General features: G+C 37.8%; 1 protein-coding gene and 1 long non-coding RNA gene across 3 annotated transcripts; one reads left to right on the top strand and one right to left on the bottom strand.

Annotated features, from left to right (window-relative positions):
- On the top strand, positions 1-6,130 carry LOC120442507. Its single transcript, XR_005614737.1, has 3 exons — positions 1-52; positions 950-1,047; positions 3,572-6,130. It is a non-coding gene; the product is annotated as an uncharacterized LOC120442507 (long non-coding RNA).
- Positions 6,131-6,238: 108 nt separating this feature from the next.
- tbx20 (T-box transcription factor 20) lies at positions 6,239-18,758 on the bottom strand. 2 transcript variants are annotated; one of them, XM_039619038.1, is made up of 8 exons: positions 18,309-18,758; positions 17,120-17,357; positions 16,033-16,197; positions 14,860-14,968; positions 12,758-12,916; positions 11,658-11,734; positions 9,473-9,588; positions 6,239-8,596 (listed from the first exon to the last, which is right to left on the bottom strand). In XM_039619038.1, exons 1-8 carry the CDS (start codon positions 18,436-18,438, stop codon positions 8,268-8,270), a joined length of 1,323 nt encoding a protein of 440 aa, XP_039474972.1. In that variant the 5' UTR covers positions 18,439-18,758; the 3' UTR covers positions 6,239-8,267. The 2 variants fall into 2 exon arrangements, with proteins under 2 accessions (XP_039474972.1, XP_039474973.1); XM_039619039.1 differs by having other exon boundaries at positions 9,473-9,585.
- Positions 18,759-19,218: the final 460 nt, after the last annotated feature.

Genomic DNA, 19,218 nt, shown 5'->3' with positions numbered 1-19,218 from the left:
GTTTCTGGGGAGACAATAACCCGACGGACCAGTTGCAGGAACCGAAAAAATGGTAGGTGTGTTTTATCATGATTCATATAATGCTGATGACAGATTTTTAGGCTAATAGTTAGGCTAACACACCTACTTCTCATCTTTTCTTTCCTGACAAAACCGATAGATCCTCTACTTCTTTTAAGTGTCTCCCTGCGCAATTCTTAGCATATTTTGGTTCCTGCAGCTGGTCCATCGGTATTGTCTCCCCAGAAACACTTACCTTGTGCTTTTGGAAATCTGTTTTTTACTATTTCTGTTTTCTTTTTTCCCATTTCTGCTGTTGTTTTCCCTATTTCTGTTTTGTTTTTTCCCATTTCTGCTGTTGTTTTCCCTATTTCTGTTTTGTTTTTTCCCATTTCCGTTGTGTTTTGTGTGCTTTTGCAGCGTTTTTCTTATTGCTGGTGTTTCCTTAAGTTGCAGTCCGTTTGGCCTCTCAGGGCCACCGTAATAATAGGATCAAAACTTTGTATTTCTATCCTCTAAGTTCAGTATATAGCCCACTGAATTTTTTGGATTAATTATTAGCTTTGTTTAGAAATGATAAAAGTACCTCAAACATGTTCCAAATGTGCAAATTGACGAGAATTCATCTCAAAAGGCAAAACAGACTGCTCTCTTCATAAGCTCCCTTTATAAGTGAGAAGTACTGGCAATACTGCCCCTGTATTTACTTGGTATCAGATCAACACCGAAGTTCGCAGTATTGCACAACACCAATGAAGAGTTTCAATATATACATTTTTTTCCAATGCAATTTATCTGTACTTGTTTGTGTTTTTTTTTTTTCAAGTTCACCCAATTTCAGGCTATTGTGTATCATTTTGAGTTGTGTGGTGGGGTGTGTTTTGTGGCTGAGCTGCAGGCGAAGGTGGAACTCACCTTCATTAGTTCCATCATGTCTCTCCTATTTTAGTAGAAAGCTGGGGCCCGAGGAAGAGAAGGAGTAGCAGCAACAGCTGCAGGCAAGCCGAGCTGGCGGTGAGGAGCTGAAAAGCTGCCCACATAAGCACTGTAAGTAAAGCACACTGTAAATAAAGTGCACTGCCATCACACTGCCCAATGTTGGGTCAGGTTAAAACTGTTAAAAGGGAGTTTTAAGCTGACTGTCATTTTAAGAGCTGCATTTTTGATACAGAAGTTGGTTTGGGTTAGTAAGCTACGTATTTCACGAATGCCAAATCTACACAACAGGGGGCGCTGTATTAGCAAAAGATGAAATGGCTGCTTGTGACATTAATTAGTTGCATGTAGTAATAAGCAGTGCTAGTCAAGTTACTTCAAAATAGTTATTTTGCTAATTACTTATTTCTAAAAGTAATTAGCTACTTTATTACTTAGTTTCTTTTTAAAAACACGATACACAACCTAAAAACGTAATAAAGCAATTGACCTTTCAGCCCAATTCTATTTTTTATACATAATCCATCATGTAAAATTGAATCAAATGAAAAAGTCTCTTTTAAAACTTCTTTTATTAGTTTTAATCTTTTAACTTAAATTAAATGCAACAGTCTTTGACCGTTGAACGTTTAAACCTATTTTCTGCATTTTCCAACATATAAAATAAAATAATGTTTTGTGTTTGCACTTGCTCTTTCTAATAGATGCAAGTAAAACACAGCAAAAAACAAATAAAATCAAAGATTTGGCGGCACTAAGGCCTGTCGCTCTTAAATCTATTGTCACCTGTTTAGCAGGAGTGGGCCCGGTGGAGGTTTGCCTGGTGCTGCAGCGACATGTCAGTGGGGGGATCCGGGGGTTTCTCTGTAAATTTTACATTCCCGTGGCTGCGTGCTAGATTTAAAGTTAAATTTTTCGCTGTAGAAAGAAGTTTTCTTCCTATGCAGAGTGTACAGCGGATGCTAATGTTTTTGTCACTTTTTACGGAATCAAACTCAAGTGATGTCAGTCCTTTCAAGCTTTAAACGCTGCATGGTCGTACTCTCTCCCGCACTCCATATTATCCATTGTTGATCTACACATGTCTGTTGCTGCCATAGACGTTATACGCTCACACGTCATTGTCATGAGACACTCTCACAAACAAAATCACGGTTTAATAACGCAGTAATGCAGCGTGCTTACGGGAAAGTAACAGTAATCTAGTTTGGGTTTTTTTGCAATAGTAATCCCTTACTTTACTCGTTACCTGAAAAAAGTAATTGGATTACAGTAATGTGTTACTATTAACTTGTTACTGCCCATCTCTGGTAACAAGTGGGAATTATCACTGCTCTGCTCTTTACTGTTGATGCTTTTGGTTTTCTCAGTTCGTGTTCTAAAATAATTTGAATCTGCTTTCAGGGAAAGCTCCTCCTTTGCTGAAAAGAAGCTGGTGGAGACCAAAACAGAGCTAAAATCGGGGCAATTATGACTTATGCGCATAAAAGTTAATAATTCTCTACTATTGGATGTCTAAATGATAACTAAAATCATTTTTTGATAGTTTTATTTACTTTCTAGCAAAGAACAATAAAACGACCTATTTATAAGAAGTAGGTCTTTTTATTGTTCTTTATATAGTCAAATCATATTCAAAGCAATGCTACGCTTCACAATCAGCCCTGTAAACATAGCTGTCGGGGGAATGTAATGGTATAAAATCCGTCTGAAATGTGGTGAAGCATACGGAAGAAGTCAGGTACTGTACTTACTTTTCTCATCTCGTAATGGCATTACTAAAACTAATATATCAGAAGAAATCTGGAAACCACTGCAGCAGCGTCAATGTCAGACTACATTTGGGAAACCTTTTGGCAAAATCATCTGCTCTTGAGCAGAAATCCAACCGTTTGTGGGCAGGAAGTGAAATTAGACTGTACTTTGTCAGGAACTCCTGTCGTATCTGTCTGTCCTCGGACAACTTTGCTTTCAAGGTGTATTTCCTCTAAAACAATTTTCCATTGTTTGCCAACAGGTTTCACATTTCACCACAAACTCTCCCGTGTGTTTGTGTCCTTTGTCCTGCCTGAAGCACTTTGCGGCCTGTTTGTTAAAAGCACTTTATCGCTAAATTTGACTTGGCACGTCTTGGCAGGAGAGATTGCAGCTGATGAGACTCCTGACCTGCAGATAAAGCATCCATTAAGTGTCTTGTCTGGAGCAATTCAGTACTCTTAACCTATTAGCATATTGTTAGCCATTTGTGAGATGGTGCAGCCGTGGATACGCACTGCTGTGCTGCAGCCAGTCACCACACCATAAAGAACCACCTCTCACTCTGCTGCTAAATGTCGTCTCCGACATTGTAATGCTCGCCGACTGTCCTCCGCCAGATGATTCAAATGACCGCTAAAAGCCCGAGGGAGGCAAAAAAAAAGGGTCCAAAATGCAAAATTGATGGAAATGACATTAGATTCAGCTCATGCTCCTCACTGTGTAAATTATGCCCCAAAATGGACTCTCTGGCCCGACTGTTAGCTCCAATTTGTTGGGCCATACCTCATGGTGGCTTGTCTTGCCCTTCCCTTCTCCCTTTAATCCAATCAAAGCCACGCTGGATGTTATTTATTTGTTTATTTATTTATTTTCAAAGGATGTAACCGATTCTTATCAAGGCAGAAGTGGGGCCTTCTTCCTGGTGAAACGGTGACTAACGTCCAGCCATCGATCCGTCAGTTCGTCTGCGGTGGCGGGTGATGCGTCTGGTGATAGAAGACTTTCTCTGCTTGTGTTTTTATGTGCGAGTGTGCAACAGAGTCATCAGTGCACACATTGTGTTCTGTTTTTTTACGTTCTAGATTGCATTAAAAGATGTCGATTTTGAGATTATTTCATTTCTTACTTGTTTATTTTAATGTATTCTAGAAATGATTTGACTTTTTTTTTACACATTCAGGCATTTAGCTCAAGCACTGGCATAAAGTTTGTCTGCTTAAAAAAATAAATGCATGAAGTTGCAATTCTTTAATTTAAACTGACCTTCAAAGTACCTTTTCAAGTAACTTGACCAAAACTGGTGCTGATCATAGTTTGTATCATCTTAATTGTGCTTCATGTTTTTTGTTACCCTCTGCACCCAGATAAAGTTTTTATGTACTGCTGTATCCTGGTTTTTATCAGGGTTTCATTGCCATGCTTATGAAAAGCAGGAAATACAGTAGTTTTTAAATATAAGTGAGATATATATATATATATATAAACACCCAGACTGTTCATGCAGTGACCACTTTCATTTGTTTCCTAGTAATCAATATATATATAACTAAATAAACATGCAGAATTATTCAAAATAAATTATACTTTTCTTTTTTAAAGAGATGATATAGTGTGATTTTTTTAGCTCCTGCTTAGATCATTTATATCACACATTTTTTCTATAGCCTGCAGTCGGAGCAGGGCAGCAGCGGCCTGATGTTACACCACTGAATTAAAAAATCCCGCCCCCGATGCAAATATCGACTTCCCCTCCACTGCAATTTTGTGGAGGTCAGGTGGAGAAGCACAGATGTAAAGACTTAAATAAATGGCAGCTGAGTTTCATGTAGCTGCTTCAAATTCACTCCAGTTAACCTGCAGCATCAGTTACTGCTATCACCTGTGATCTTGTCCATATTGCTCCAACCTGTAACATAGGTATGGTTTTATTTTATAATGAATACAATTTATAAACCTAAAATCAATCTAATGGCTTATAATTTGGTATTAGTTTGCCCGATGTCACAGTAAAGTAAAGAGTTCTGTATTGAACTAAAATAGATTACTTTTCCGAGTATTTAAAGATAAACCACAACACTAACGGAATGCAGTTAAATGCTGTGTTATAGCTCACAGCCTTAGTTAGTTTGAAAATGTTAAAATTCTCATCATTTGCATAACCACAACCACAAAAGCTCTTTGGTATTATCTGAACTTGTGGTGTTTCTGATTAGTGTAGCTGTCAAAGTGCATGAAGCTTCAAAGTTTCAGAGAGCAAAAAACATACCATCAGCATTAAGTGAGGCTTGGATGCAGACTGACCACTAGGTGGTGATGCAGGATGGGCTGAAGCAGCTTAAATCCTGATGAAGATTCATTTGTTTTGTTTTTTTATACTGAATACTTGTTTTTGCTTTTATATTTACTCTATTTCAGCATTACACAAACCTTTCTAAATACCTGATTGTAACCTATTTTTTTAAAGAAAAGACAAAAAAGAAATATTTCATTCCATTTCTGAGTATCTGTGATTTTGATCAATCAGATGTAAATGAAAAATATGTCAATAAAAGGCGCTCAGTGTCTGGGTGGTGATATATATATATTTCTCATGGTTTACAAATAACTTTTTTTTTTTCGTTTTTTAAATGCGTCATAGTACATTACACATTATTTCCATACAGCAGAATAAAATAAATATATTGCACTTAAAAATCATCAAAACACAATCTCACTGGGTATTGTATTTGCATTATGGCATTAAAAACAAAACAATTTTAAAAACAAATCATTTTCAGTGGTGAATTGCGACTCGGAGGTGTTAAACATTTACATTAACATGGAAATCACCATTCAGTCAAAGCTGTACAACAGAAAAGGACTTTGATTTCCACAACATGTACATTTCCCCGTCCTGCCCACTACACAGCTGAGATAAAATCAAGTACTGCCAACTCTTACACCCATGTTCTGCTGTGTTAGGCTATGTGTGATGGAAATATATGGCATGAGTCAAAACTGGGACATTTACAGTGTTTGTTTAACCAACTCATGTTGCTCTTTCAGCATAATTTCAATCTTTTCTCTGTGCTGATCACTGTGCAACTGCAGAGTAGTGTTAAAGTGACACCTTTAATCAAAATACACCCCCCCCCAAACTCCATCCATACCACACATTTTATCAGTAGTGATGGGATTATTAATTTTCTTTGGAGTTCATCTTTAAAATGAAAGTCTGTACCACAGCACAGGTTGAACTAATTGAACTGTTAAGGTAAATCTTTTCACATTTTGAGTACAAACTAATTTGATTTTTCTGGCATAAAGGTTCAGATTACATTGATGTCAGTCTGCATATTGGCCTGGATGGTTTATCATCAACTCCAGTTTTTAGGATTCAGTTATAGACCACAGATACTGGCTAAAATGACCTTTTAAAATAAATTACTATAACTGAGTGTGTGAGCCAACTTCCTGATTTCTGCATGCTTTAAATGAGACCCCAGAGCCAATATTTCCAGGTGTGTCTTGTCACCACATACACACATTCGGCCATGTATCAGCTCTGTAACACCCAATGAAGACAGACCACCAAAAGGCTGAAAGCAAGGAGGAGTCGGGGTTTATATTTCTACTGTACATTTCACACTGTTTTATGTGCCTTTTGATATAAAACAGACTACAGTGAATGAGTCGTAATTCAGCCCATTAGAGGCCAGTCAGAGTAGATTTATAAGGGCCACTTAACCACTTTCACTAACCTAAGCAAATTAATATACAGCTATTTAAAGAAAGGTGTAATTGAAGTGATTTTAGGTAGAGTCCGGTCACTATACAAAGATAGTGAAATTCATCAGTCTGTGTGAAATCATTCTTGAACCGAACGACTTTCGTCAAACCAAGCGTACTTTCTCAACTCCACAGAGATGAGCAAACACAGCATGTTGGATCGTTAGTTTCAAATGTCAAGGACAAGTCACTGAGCTACACTGTATGCTAAAGTAAAGATCAGGTAATTAAAAAAATGAAATGCTGAAGAACTCGACTTTATGTCACTTCTATCCCAGATAAACGTGGTGATTACGAGGCCATGATAGCTTTGGGTTATCTCTGCCTCTGTCTAGAAAGTTTGCTGTTGGTCCCTGGTGGGACTTGTTTGTGTTAAATTCAAAGATGAATCTTAGATTAAAGGTCTGCATGTGTTTACCATGGATGTATTATAAGAACTGGAATAAATTGAAATGCCAAAAACTGCAGTTCCCCAAATGGCCACTTGAGGCTTGTTGCTAAAGTGAGTCAGTGCTGACCCAGGTTAAAATGCCCAACTTTACAGGAGAATTACAGATTTACAGCCTGTGACAAAAACTGTGTATGGCCTCTGTAGCTAATTTCCCCTTTCATGACAACTGTGGTGCAAGTGAACTGTTATGTAACTCAACAGTTTAGACTGTACTTTGTCTTGAAGTTACACATAATTAAAAGTGTGATACCTCTGAATGACACTTGAGCGCCATTTTTTTACGAATACTAAAATATGAGGAAAATTGCCTAAAAATGCTAAAAAGCTCTTCTTGCTTGGATCTTTTTCAAATCACCTCTAAATCACCGATTAAACATTATTTAAACAAACAGCAATCATATTAACCTTCAGTTTCAGATGTCTATAGAGATTTAAATGGGCACTAAGAAAAAAAAATCAGCAGTAGTAGCATGGTATCCAGCTCTTTCAGTACATCTGTGGTTTGAGCAACTTCGCTGCTTCCATTAACTGGTCCTTTAAACAAAGCAAAAACCACCTTTTCATTAGTTTTTTGGCTCATATTTTTCCATATAAAGTGTGTATGTCTACTGCGGTCAGCATGCGTCCTATTATTTGTTTATCTCCACAGTGAGAATTTTCCTATGAGTAAATGTAGCACGTTTGCCTTTGTACAATGCATTTTAACATATTTTTTGACATTATTTTCGAAACAGTGTTAAGTTCTAACTTTGAACTGTACATATGGCTGGTTTTCTCCAAAACAGAGGAAACCTGAAATGGCTGCTCCGCCTTGCTGACATGCTGAAATGTTCACAGACTGAGCCTCAGTGTCCATCCGGTGGAGTTGTGAGTCATTTTGAAGGACCACAGAGTTGCCTGCCATCTTTAGACCCGGTCGAGCCCCTGCTGCCATTAGTGCGTTTAAGGGAAGACAGGGTTTCCTACTTGTTTCTTTAAATAAGTCAAGGATCCACTTTCTGTTCAAGAAGGGCCAAGATCAAACATGCTCCTGTTATCACCTTGCATTAGGTTTTATAGTTTGTATTGAGGTCACAAGTGTTTGTACAGTGTCTTTTAAGCGTTCATAGAAACCACAGGATCTGGTGGTGTTTTCGCAGGTCCAAAGGATGGCGCCACAGTCCTTTTTTGATTGGCTGTCAGTACACCTCATCCTCTTTATGTCATGACCGTCACCTCACTCACTGTAGGTGAGCTATTTACAAAGACCGAAGGGAAAGATACAAACTGGATGAGGAGTGAGGAAAGAGCTTGATGCTCCGAAACAGGGGTGCGTGTCAGAGCGAGGTTCATCCATCTCCTCCCCAGGATGGAGTCATACAAATGGTGTCATCACAGTGGAGGAATGGCGGAGTCCCTGGATGGCAGCATAGGGGCCCTGCTGGAAGTAGTGGTGGTAGCGTGGCATGTGGAAGGAGGGGAAAGAGGGACCGCTGCCCTGCATGGTTCCAGCCAGAGCGGTGGGCGTCAGCGGCATGCCCAGTCGGCTGTAAGGGGGCAGGGAGCCCTGGATGGGGTGGGGCAGGGAAGCAGTGCCGGTGCCCATGGCCGATAGGGACTGTGGGTGCTGAAAACCTGAGAAACCTGAGGTCGTGGTCACCCAGGAACTCAGGGAGAGGTTATCTGAGGCGGTGAACGCTGAACCTACAAGAAAGAGATGAATGTCAGTTCAGTTGGGATACAAATAGATTTCAGAAAAAGGCTAATATAAATGTAATAAAACGATTTAAACCAACTTTAAATTCCTGTCATGGTCTCTGGGTTTTTGGACTACATCTGCTGTATTTGTTTGTTTTGCCATCTTTCTAGTTTCCCTGATCTACTTTATTCTCCTGCACCTTTCATTATGTAAAGTGTTTGTCTTCATCTCTCAGTATTAGTTATTTATACTGTGATACTTCCTGTTATGTTTTAAAGGTGAGTTTCTTGTTCTAGTTTTACTTTCTGCCCTTTTTGTCACTTAGCTGCTTGTTTTTTAGACATTGCAGACTTGGTTATTTTTGAATGTCGCATCAGCTAAAATGAAGTCCTCTCTCCTGACTCAATGACGTTATAAAGCTCCAAACACCCACCAAAACAAACACTTTTAAATTTAGTAGAAGAACCACTGATACTTCTCTTCATATCAATACTATATAAAAATATTATATTTGTCATATACTGTGTATATGACATATAGCCTCTATATTATTTTTATTATGCATTTTGTAGTTCTTACTAATATACTTTCCAAGTATTTGTTCATCAGTAGCTGTTAAAGTGTTTTCTTCCCACATACACTCACTAGGTCCTGTTCGGTCATCAGTGGCACTGTAATTATCCCTCAAATATTAGTACACCTGTATTTTTTAAATGATAAACTTCCTTAACTTAAATTGTAACTGCAGAAAATGATGAAGAGAATGATGAGTTTCTATTTTATATGGAAGATGAAAAAAAAGGAAAAAACTACTGAGTACTAGCTTCACCAAATATAATGCTTTCACAAGATGTGTGGTGTGTGCGTTTGTGAGTGTTTACCTCTGGTGTGTGAGGCGTGTCCGTCCTCGCTCAGGTTCTCCTCGTCACCCGCGTAGGTTCGGATCGGCGACCGGGCGTATGAGTGCTTGTGGATCAGATTCTCAACACTTTCCCTACAGCAAAAGCCGAAGAGAGAGCCCCAAAATAAATCTCTTTTTGTCATTTTAAATGATGCAGACTTAAAAAAAGGAAAATCTATGTCACTTTTTTATAAAACACAATTTCTAAAATATTTGAATATTAGGAGCTTAATAAAATAGTTGCAAAATAGTTTTGTTGAATAGTTTTGATAAAAACTTCGATTATCCATTAATGTCTGACAACATAAAACAAATACAACATCAAGATCAGAATCAAACAAATAAAAATGAGTTGGGTTTTTCACCTATAATCTAATGTATAATGTCCAGGGGTTAGTGACACTGAAACTGACGGGTCACAGATTTATCACCAGTGCAATTTCCTAGTATCTGCCTTATGGTCGATTCTTTGTTTCTGTGCAGTAACAGGATTTTTCCTCTTTACGTGATGTTTTTTGGCAGCATGTCTATATGTGAATTTCCCTTTTGTGTATTTTAATGTTTGTGTTGACTGTGCATGTAGATTTTGGTTTGTGTGTGCATCTTCTGTGTGTGTTTACTATCCCACAAAGTGCATTAGCTCATTTGAGTCTTGTCAGACAGCACTTCTCAAACACAGTGACACAAATTGTTGAGGGGGGGCGTAGTGTGTGTTCACGAGTGCGTGTGCATGGCTGGGTGGACAGGCAAGTGGTCTGCATCACGAGAGCCATGCGTTCACATTAGCGGCCCCCCTCCTTGCAGCCCCCGTGCCTCCAATTAGGTTAGGAAAGTGCAATATCTGTCAGCAGAGGAGTACAAATGTGTGTGTTTTTATCAGCGTCGGGCCCCTCCGGCAGAGAGGCCACCGTGAACTCCCACAATACGCAGCATCAGGCGGGAGGCAAACAAGGAGGGGAAGAGGCGGGGCATGCTGGTTTCAATCAGTCACTGCAGCCAATTGAATTACAGTGTGTTTTAGTGCAGTGGCCGACTCCAGACTAATGTGATTTCTGCAGCTCCCTAAGATCAATTGATCGGGTCTAATTCACAGCCCTCAAAAAAGAGAAAGACAGAGGAGAAGAAGGAGGGAGGAGGAGTGTTTGTCTGGCTGTTTTTCGACAGTCTCTGTTTGGGATATTTGATTGAAGGAAATGGGCAGATGGTCTGATTTTGTCAGCTGATTTTGGCCGTAGTGCCGGAATCGGGAATTACGAGAAGTGTGTGTTTTGGCAGCGTCCATAAGAAAAAAAATCCTTTGGAGGGGTGATTTATAACTCGTATGTATGTGTGTGTGTGTGTGTGTGTGTGTGTGTGTGTGTGTGTGCATAAAAGACAGACAAACTCTTCTTGTTCATGCAGAATATAAAGAAATGAAAATAGAACATATAACAAAAGGAAAACCAAGATAAAAGGACTAAAGGGGGGGGGGGAGCACAAGTGATGGGGGAAAGAAACAAGGATGATAGCTGGGAGTTTCAGTGTTTAAAATGTGTTTAAGATAAGACAGACAGAAATGAAGAACAAAGAAGGTAAAGAGGGAAGACAGAAAGGAAAGACCGAAAGAAAAAAGAAATACAAGGAAAGGATGATCAAGGCAAGCAAAGAGAATGTGAACTAATAAATAAAAAAGAGAAGATGTAGAAATAGAGAAGAGGAAGAAGAAGGATACAACTAATACACAGACTAATATGACATAGAGAGAACAGACCAAAAAAAAAGGAAAATAAAGAGAAAAATGAAAATTTTAAAGAAAAGGAGACAGTAAAGAAGAATTGAGGGGAATCAAAAATGGGAAAATAAATAATATATAAACTATAAAAAGAAGGTGAATAAAATTAAAGCAAAGACAGGGAAATAAAAAGTACAAGGGTTGTATGAAGACACAAGAAAACAAGAATAAAAGATTTGAAAGCAAGAACAGAAAGAAGGACAGAGTACAGTATGTGGAGCATGGATTATCTGTTCTCCACTGACACAAACAGAGGGAAATAAACACTCCAGCTTCTCTATTTACTAATGAGCAGCAACCCCGGCTATCTAACACTCCCCCCTAATCGTGTATCTTATCGGCAGCGGTGGGGAGAGAGGTAAACAAACAGTGCAGGACCCAGAATCCCATGTACCTCTCCATGTCCGTCAGCCGCGAGGAGTCCCGGAAACCTTTGGCAAACGGGTTGCTGTCAATCTTCAGTTTGGTTATCTGGGAAAACACAGGAGCAGGAGAGTGAAACGAGTCAGTCGGGTCAGGTTTGACACCTCATTTTATTGTTTTTTTTTTTTTTTTGAGTCAACATGTCTCTTCACGCTGGTTCTCTGCAGCTACCACAGCCACAGAAGCCCAAAGCATAGTCAGGTTTTAAAGCTATTTATATTTTTCTATTCATATTTTTTAATACCTCTAAGCTCTTTGTGCTACAAAAGAAGCAGTAAATAAAGGGACACACTGGAAAAGCTCTTATTACATTGAGACTTTTACAATTAAATTAATTAAACTCTAAATGACCAGATTTATTTATTTATTTCCACCAGCACAACACCAAAAGGTTTGCTGGTCACAAAATTTAAATCAATTATTTTAGTTTTATTGTTGAAAACTGTGAGAATTTCACAAATAATTAAAAATCACAAGAAACGTGATTTTCTTATAGAAATTCTGTTCTGGATCATCTTCACCTACTTACAAGGTGCACAAAGAAGGGGATAAAGACATCAGACAAGCTATTCAGCATTTTCATTATGCAGAGCAACTTTGTTATTTGATTTACACATTTCAGTTTGACTTCAGAACGTTTATTACAAATGACATTTTAAACTGGATATACATCCACCAATGAGCCACCAACAAAGATGAGCTTTAAATACGGTATATGGTGTCGATCAAATAATAATTGTTGTACACATTGTACTGTATATATTATATATACTATACTGTCTTAAAGGCAGAAGTGGATGCATGCTTGAGCTTTTACATAGTATCTCTCGATCTTCGTTAGGTCTAAAGTGCACTTTTAATCTCAACCTTTACCCTTTCCAAGGATGAGAAGTCCTTAAAGTGCTCAGACAGCACAACTCGCTGTGCTGATAAGGCCCATGTGATACAATCAAAGGCTCCAGACTGATTCTTAAATGGAGCTTGTGGCAATTTTATAATTTAAAAATTTCATGGGAACCAGCAGCAGATTTTTGGCAGTCTTTAAGCCTGCAGGAGTCAACAATCACTCACCAGCTGGTTCTGGTAGGCTGTGACAGCTGTGAAGACAGTCTCAATGAAGACAAAGGTGCGGAACTCCTCAGATTTGAGATTGAGCAGCGAGGCAGTGTGGTCCTTCTTCTTTATGATGTGGACCCGCGGCTGGTATTTGTGCATGGAGTTGAGGATGATCTGCAGAGGACAAGAAGAGCAAGAATTAGTTTACAGTGAAATGTAGATGATGATGATGATGATGTGAAAGCTCACTGGAGTTAACAGAGTGCATCAAGATCAAGTTCAGATATATTCTATTTGATTATATATTCTATCTCTGCACCACAAAGCACTATTATTGTCCATTAAAAACATACCAGGGAGACATACTGTCGCAGTGACTATTCATTGTGTGAACACACAACTTCAGTTTACTTTTACCAAATCCCATTCACACCCTTTTGCCACTGGATATACTCGGCAATCCACAAGCATTCTATTAATGTGCAGCAGAAAATAGTTCCCAAACATTTCCCCAAAGTTACAAATATAAAAACAAAATTACACTGACATTTGTGACTTATTTTATAAGATTTCCACAAAGATGATCCACAAAATAAGGAAAATGGAGAAATGACGAATGTATTTGAGAAAAGATTAATTTTGCATGGAGCATAATTTTGCCGTTAAAATCATTGAAAAATTCATTTTAGGCATTTAGTATAAATGTGAAAGGCTTTGAACACCAGGTGTGTAAAGCTAAATAAACTGAATTTGTATACAAATGCCGAGTCTTTCTAATCTAGCCCCTCCCTGTCATACTGTGGTTTATGTTTTATGTATATAATTTCTTATATGTATATTACATTTGGTTATGATATTTTTTCTTTTTTCTTGCTTCATTATTTATCTCCTTACTATGAATTGCAGTTTTGGAAATTAAAATAAATGAAGTATAAAAAATATATTGAAATATGAAAATACTGCTTCACACTCACTGGCTCAACTATTCATTCTTGGAAAAAAGGTTCAAGTTAAGAAGCTCAGAGATGAAAAATGGATTTATACCTGAAACTGATGTCTTCAAATTAGAAAACTGAATTTTCTGCTATGGAAATCAAAATTTCATTCCTAATATATTTTATTTTATAAAATATGATGTGCATAACTTCAGTCTTCAAGAGTAGAACTTATATTTCCGCACCACTTTTTGTTGCTGTTGTGTGTGTGTGTGTGTGTGTGTGTGTGTGTGTGTGTGTGTAGGTGGGCAATTATTCTGTTTATAAAGTAAAAAAAAAAGTTTAAATCGCTTTCTACATTCCAAATATAATGCCATTATATTTTTGTGATATTTTAGTAAATTTCATATCTTTATCGTTGCTGCTGACCTTTCAGATGATCAGACTTAAGATGCAGTGTTACAGAAACAATGGCAGATGAGTAAATGATGGAGATTTGTGTGTATTCAGTTTGTATGATAGCATGAGAGGATTTATTGGGGTAAGACGCTATATTACTGTTATTTTTATTTTATTTAAAATAGTTTTACAATGTATTCTTTTGTATATATTATATATTATATATGTTAAATGCATAATATGTATTTATATGTATACACTGCATTATTTTTACTGCTACACTCCACTGTTATTCTGCAGAAATAAAAGAAAGAATCTGGCTAAGCTAAAATAAACAAAAGGAGTGTAGAGCATTTTTAATTTTATGTGCTGATCACATCGTGTATTTGTTTTGGAGACATGCACCTCAATAGATTCTATTGAGGTGCTATTTTTGGACTGAGAAAGTGCACACACCCTTTAAACTAATAATTGCCGCGTTTCCCAGACTGTGCCCTTCTGTTGACTTATTAATAGATGACAGTTATTATTATTATTTTTTCTGCACTGTTCTGGTCTCTGCTTGTGCTTGCCATGATGATGTCAGTGAAGGGAGGATTAAAAGAACAATTTGCTTTAAGTCGTATATTTCGCCTGAAATGAAGCTAGCTTAACTCATTTTCGCGGGGTTTCGAAACACTAAAGCCTCCATAATGCTGGATAAATACTTGACGTGTTGTTTTTATTTTCTCGAGGCAAAAAGATGTGAAGAAAGAAAAGAAAGAAGAAAAATCAGGTGCTCACATGTCCGTGTTGGTCCAGTTCGTTGTTCGTCAGCTTCACTTTCTCAAAGGAAACCATTTGCTTCATCAGCTGCTCGCCGGTGAATGGAGAGTCTGGGTGGACGTACAACCTGCGGGGGAAAAGAACAGCACTTCTGATTGGCTGAAAGGCGTTCGTTTCCTACCCAATCAACGTTCAGCAAACTGGCAAATTAAGTGTCGCTTAGCGACTAACCAATTAATTGAAATTACAGTAAATACTGTGATGTAAAAATAAATAAATAATAATAATAATTAAAAATGAATAATTTTAAGAATTTGTTTTTATAATTATGAGGTTAAGTAGGCCTACTTTAACACGCCCTGTTTATAAATTCACAACAGCCGCTTGGTGTGAGATCGAATTAGCTACACTACATGTAAAACTACCACAAAAAGTCATTAAATGCTAAACAGCATTACACCTTTGTCAGAATGTTTTTTTTTTCACAGTATTATTATATGCTGTGTTTTTTTTTATTTTGTAAGATTTAATAATTCCTAATCTTCGCTTACTCGAAGTGTGGTTTTTGATAATTTTCAAAAGTTTTAACAGACTAACTATAGCAAAGTCGTTAATAATGTTAATATCAATGCATTTTTTAATTGAACAGCATTTAAGTGAAGACTGCAATCTACATATGTTGCTCTAAAATTCAGGTTCTTGAAATAAATGGCTAGCTATGTAAACAAATAAATAAGAATAAATAGTTATTGAAAAGAGGCCTCCAGATGATCTGTTTCTTGAATCAAATCAATTTAAGTCTGCTCTCCACTTTTTTATAAGTTGATTATATTTAGTTAAAGGTAAGACAAAATGTAACTCTGTAAGGTTACATAAACAATAGCCTACCAGGAGAGTCAGTGTCCATATTTTCATAAAGAATAAAGTTTGGTATTGCAACTGAAATAAATCAGGTACAAAACATTCATAAGTGCCAGAAAAAATTATTAGTTAATTATTCTCAGGTTTTTCGAATATCCACCCTTCCAACGTAATTACGGTCATTTCATCTAACTTGGAAAGTCGTTCAAAATACTGAAAATGTCTTTCGAGCATTTTAATATTCAAATTCAAGTCTACACAAGGGATTTAAAAAAGGGTATACATATTTTTAAAAAGAGAGAGAGAGATGGGGAGTTTAGGTCTGCCTACCTGGCGGGGAGAGGGGGGTCGGCCTTGCCGGCTACCAGCCAGGAGGAGCGGTGGTAAGCGTATCGGTAGCGCTTGTTGTCCACTGGGACAATGTCCATCAGCACGATGTACTTGGAGTCCTGGTCCACCCCGGAGAAAGAGACTCGGATGGTTGGAAACATCCTCCTAATGGTGTTTTATTAGAGCAGAATGAAATAATTGCTGAGTTAGAACACTGGTCTTTTTAAATGTAGCGCTTGCTAAAAAAAAATAAAATAAAAATAAATGAAAGTAAATGCACAAACTTTTTTCTTATTCGGATATTCACAAACAGTTTGTGTTTTAAAGCGATACTCGGTGCAGGAGTACAGCTCTGCATAATGAATTATTAATTTGCATTTGCTGGGTTTGAAGCTAGTAACGCCTCACCAATGTCCGTAAATGTGTTAAATGCAGTTCTAGTTTCACGAATTCGTTCACAGTTCCTTAAAATTGCGTCATGTTTTCCTGTGTATAAATATAATGTATATATATATATATATATATATATATATATATATATATATATATATATATATATATATATATATATATATATATTAATAAAATGTATTATTTATTTGGTGAATAATGTCAGTTAGATATTTGCGTTTCGTAATTTATTTTAGGTTTACATCGACCAGCTGCAGTGTCTGCCTTTATGTCACAGTAACCTGCGGTGTGTTTTTCAGGTGGCTCTTGGGTCAGTGAAACATTAGATCACGGTGTAACTGTTCTTTCACAGCACCTGCGGGAAGTCATCAGATGTCTGCAGCTTCCTGTTTAGATCGCTGCTCTATCTAAAGAAAAGTCAGACAGAGCTGCAGAGGAGCTTATCCTCATTTTATTTTTTCAACTTTCAAAAGGCTTAGCACGTCACAAAGAAATTCCAAACAAAAACGAACCATAATTAATTTATCTATTTTTATTTCTCGCAATATTGTCTTTTATTTTTCTCTCACCCATCTATTTTTCTGATTAATTATGTGGACGGATATATTTATAGCCTATTTATGGGACAATAAATAGGTTACATCAAAATATGAAAATATAATAGACGGTAGTTTACCTTCCAGACTTGGTGATGATCATCTCAGTACCGAGCTCGTGAAATTTGTCCCACAGCTCTTTGGTCTCAAGGCTGCAAGAGATCTTCGCCATCTCCTCGCTTGGGATGCCTGGGTTGGTGGGGATGAGCGGCTCCGTGCACACGGCGGGCGCGCTCCCGCTGAAGTCCCCATGCCCATCCAGAGAGGACAGGTCAGCCAGGGACTGTTGGTTGCAGGAGGACTTCTCCACGAATTGCTCTGTTTTATTTTATTTAATTAAGGTGGATGCGTGGAGAAACAGGGATGATTATTCTCATTTGATTTTGATGTCATCAGGAACAACTGCAAGATTTTGTCTTAAACAGGGAAACGAAAGTATGTAACCACATTCTGCTAAAATATCCTGTTATGCTGTTGTGTTGCAGCATAATAAATGTAATAAATCTTTTTATTATATAATATCTTATTTCTACTTGAGCGGCCATATGCGTAATTCTATCATGGATAAGGTCAAATAAAAATAAACACACATATCGTCTGTCGTTAATGAGAAGAAGCACAATTTACATTCTTACAGAAAATCTGAAAATTAAAGTGTAATACTTGTCTGACATGCCTGCTTTAAAAAATTAAACAGTTATTTTGGAGAAGCAATTCGTCTTTAGTTGATTCGACTGGCAAAACAAAATATAAAGAAATAAAAAAGAAAATATAAGCTCTTTAAAATACAGGGAAATTAAATATTGGAACAATTAAGCCGCAAGGTGAATTTAGAGCCTTTTTATTTGCAATCATTTAAATATTAAAAACTCTTACATTGAACACATTGGTTACTTTTACTGATTAATGTATATAATAAATTGCATGGATGTTTACTGTCACTCTATTTATCCTCATTCATTTTCTTTTACATTTTACAGACTAGAACCTCACCTCACTGCTATCACAGTTCATCTTTATTTAATTTGTGTCTTCAGCATTTTCCTTTTATTATAACTCCTCGTTATTTTCAAAATACTGACTGTTTTTTTACGCCTCCACATTTTCTTGCTTCGGGACTGAGGTTGCAAACGCCATTCACTGATAAACTCGCTTTTATTATGGGTTGTTTAACTGCAATTCGAAGCAATTCGAAAGCGTAACTCCAAAACTAAACTCACGCTGAGCCTGTTTAGGTTTTCTGATTTAATTCCTCAATTCTTCTCTTACCCAGAGGCTTGATGGTGTTCTCCTCCGCCTCCTTGTCCTTATTGGGCTTCCCGCTGGACATCAGGGCTGCTATGGAGAAAGCATTTGCCCGGGATGAGAGCTGCGGTTTCGGGGATGAAGTGTACTCCATGTCGGTGAAGAGAATGGAACAAAATATTCCCCCTTGAATAAGAAAAAAATTCCCCCAGAAAGGCTTAACTCCGCCTGCTTCCAACTGCCAGCGACGTAAAGAAAAATGTGCAGGGAAATACGCACAGTTTCTCCTCGATTTCGGCCTTTCTGCGCCAATGCTCAGCTCTTAAACTTGTCACTTCGGAAACGCTTGTCACTGCCGAGCTGGGAGTCTTGCTGGATGCATGGTGAGAGAAGGCGGAGGAGGGCTGACTCCACAGACTTGTGCGCGTCCTGCAATGTCAGATCTGAGGTCGGCTGCTCTTTGGGACGCTTCACTCCGGCTCACCCTCCCCTTATAATTCCAGTCTTCCCTCCAATCGCTGCCTCTGTCTCCACGTCACACTCCCACTGTCCCGCAGCCACCCTGCTACCAGGCAGCCAATTAAATACCCTGACAGGGTTTCTTTTTCATGCCAAAGACCCCATATACAGAGCGAGTGTGGTTGGAGAGGGCTGATGTGAGATTTTTATGACTGTCTGTACTCGGGTGATGACAGAAGGAAACGACAAACATATGGTTCGGAAAATGTAATTCTTTGCTGTCATTGCACAACACAAAGGAAAGAAATAAACAGAGAAATGTACTTTATATTTGGAGCCCTCTCAAGGACCCCCACCAGACCACATGTTGGGAACCACAAACCCAGAATGTCAACAACAGAGATTTTCCAGGAGATGTTTGCCCAAGATGGAGTTATTTGATAATTAATAGCAGAAGTAAGATGATGAGGAAAGT

The sequence above is a fragment of the Oreochromis aureus genome, linkage group 11 (genome assembly GCF_013358895.1).
Source record: "Oreochromis aureus strain Israel breed Guangdong linkage group 11, ZZ_aureus, whole genome shotgun sequence".
Classification (NCBI taxonomy): domain Eukaryota; kingdom Metazoa; phylum Chordata; class Actinopteri; order Cichliformes; family Cichlidae; genus Oreochromis; species Oreochromis aureus.
Note: the sequence above shows the minus strand (reverse complement) of the source record. Positions and strands in the feature narration are given on the sequence as shown.

Bases quoted from the DNA above. Each gene is read 5' to 3' on its own strand.
- tbx20 (XM_039619038.1), bottom strand. From the start codon at position 18,438: ATGGAGTACACTTCATCCCCGAAACCGCAGCTCTCATCCCGGGCAAAT. The intron at 11,735-12,757 runs GTGAGTGATTGT...GTGTTTTCCCAG, and splicing joins CAGCCTACCAGAACCAGCTG to ATAACCAAACTGAAGATTGA. The intron at 9,589-11,657 runs GTACATGGGATT...CGGCTTTTGCTG, and splicing joins CGGCTGACGGACATGGAGAG to TAGGGAAAGTGTTGAGAATC.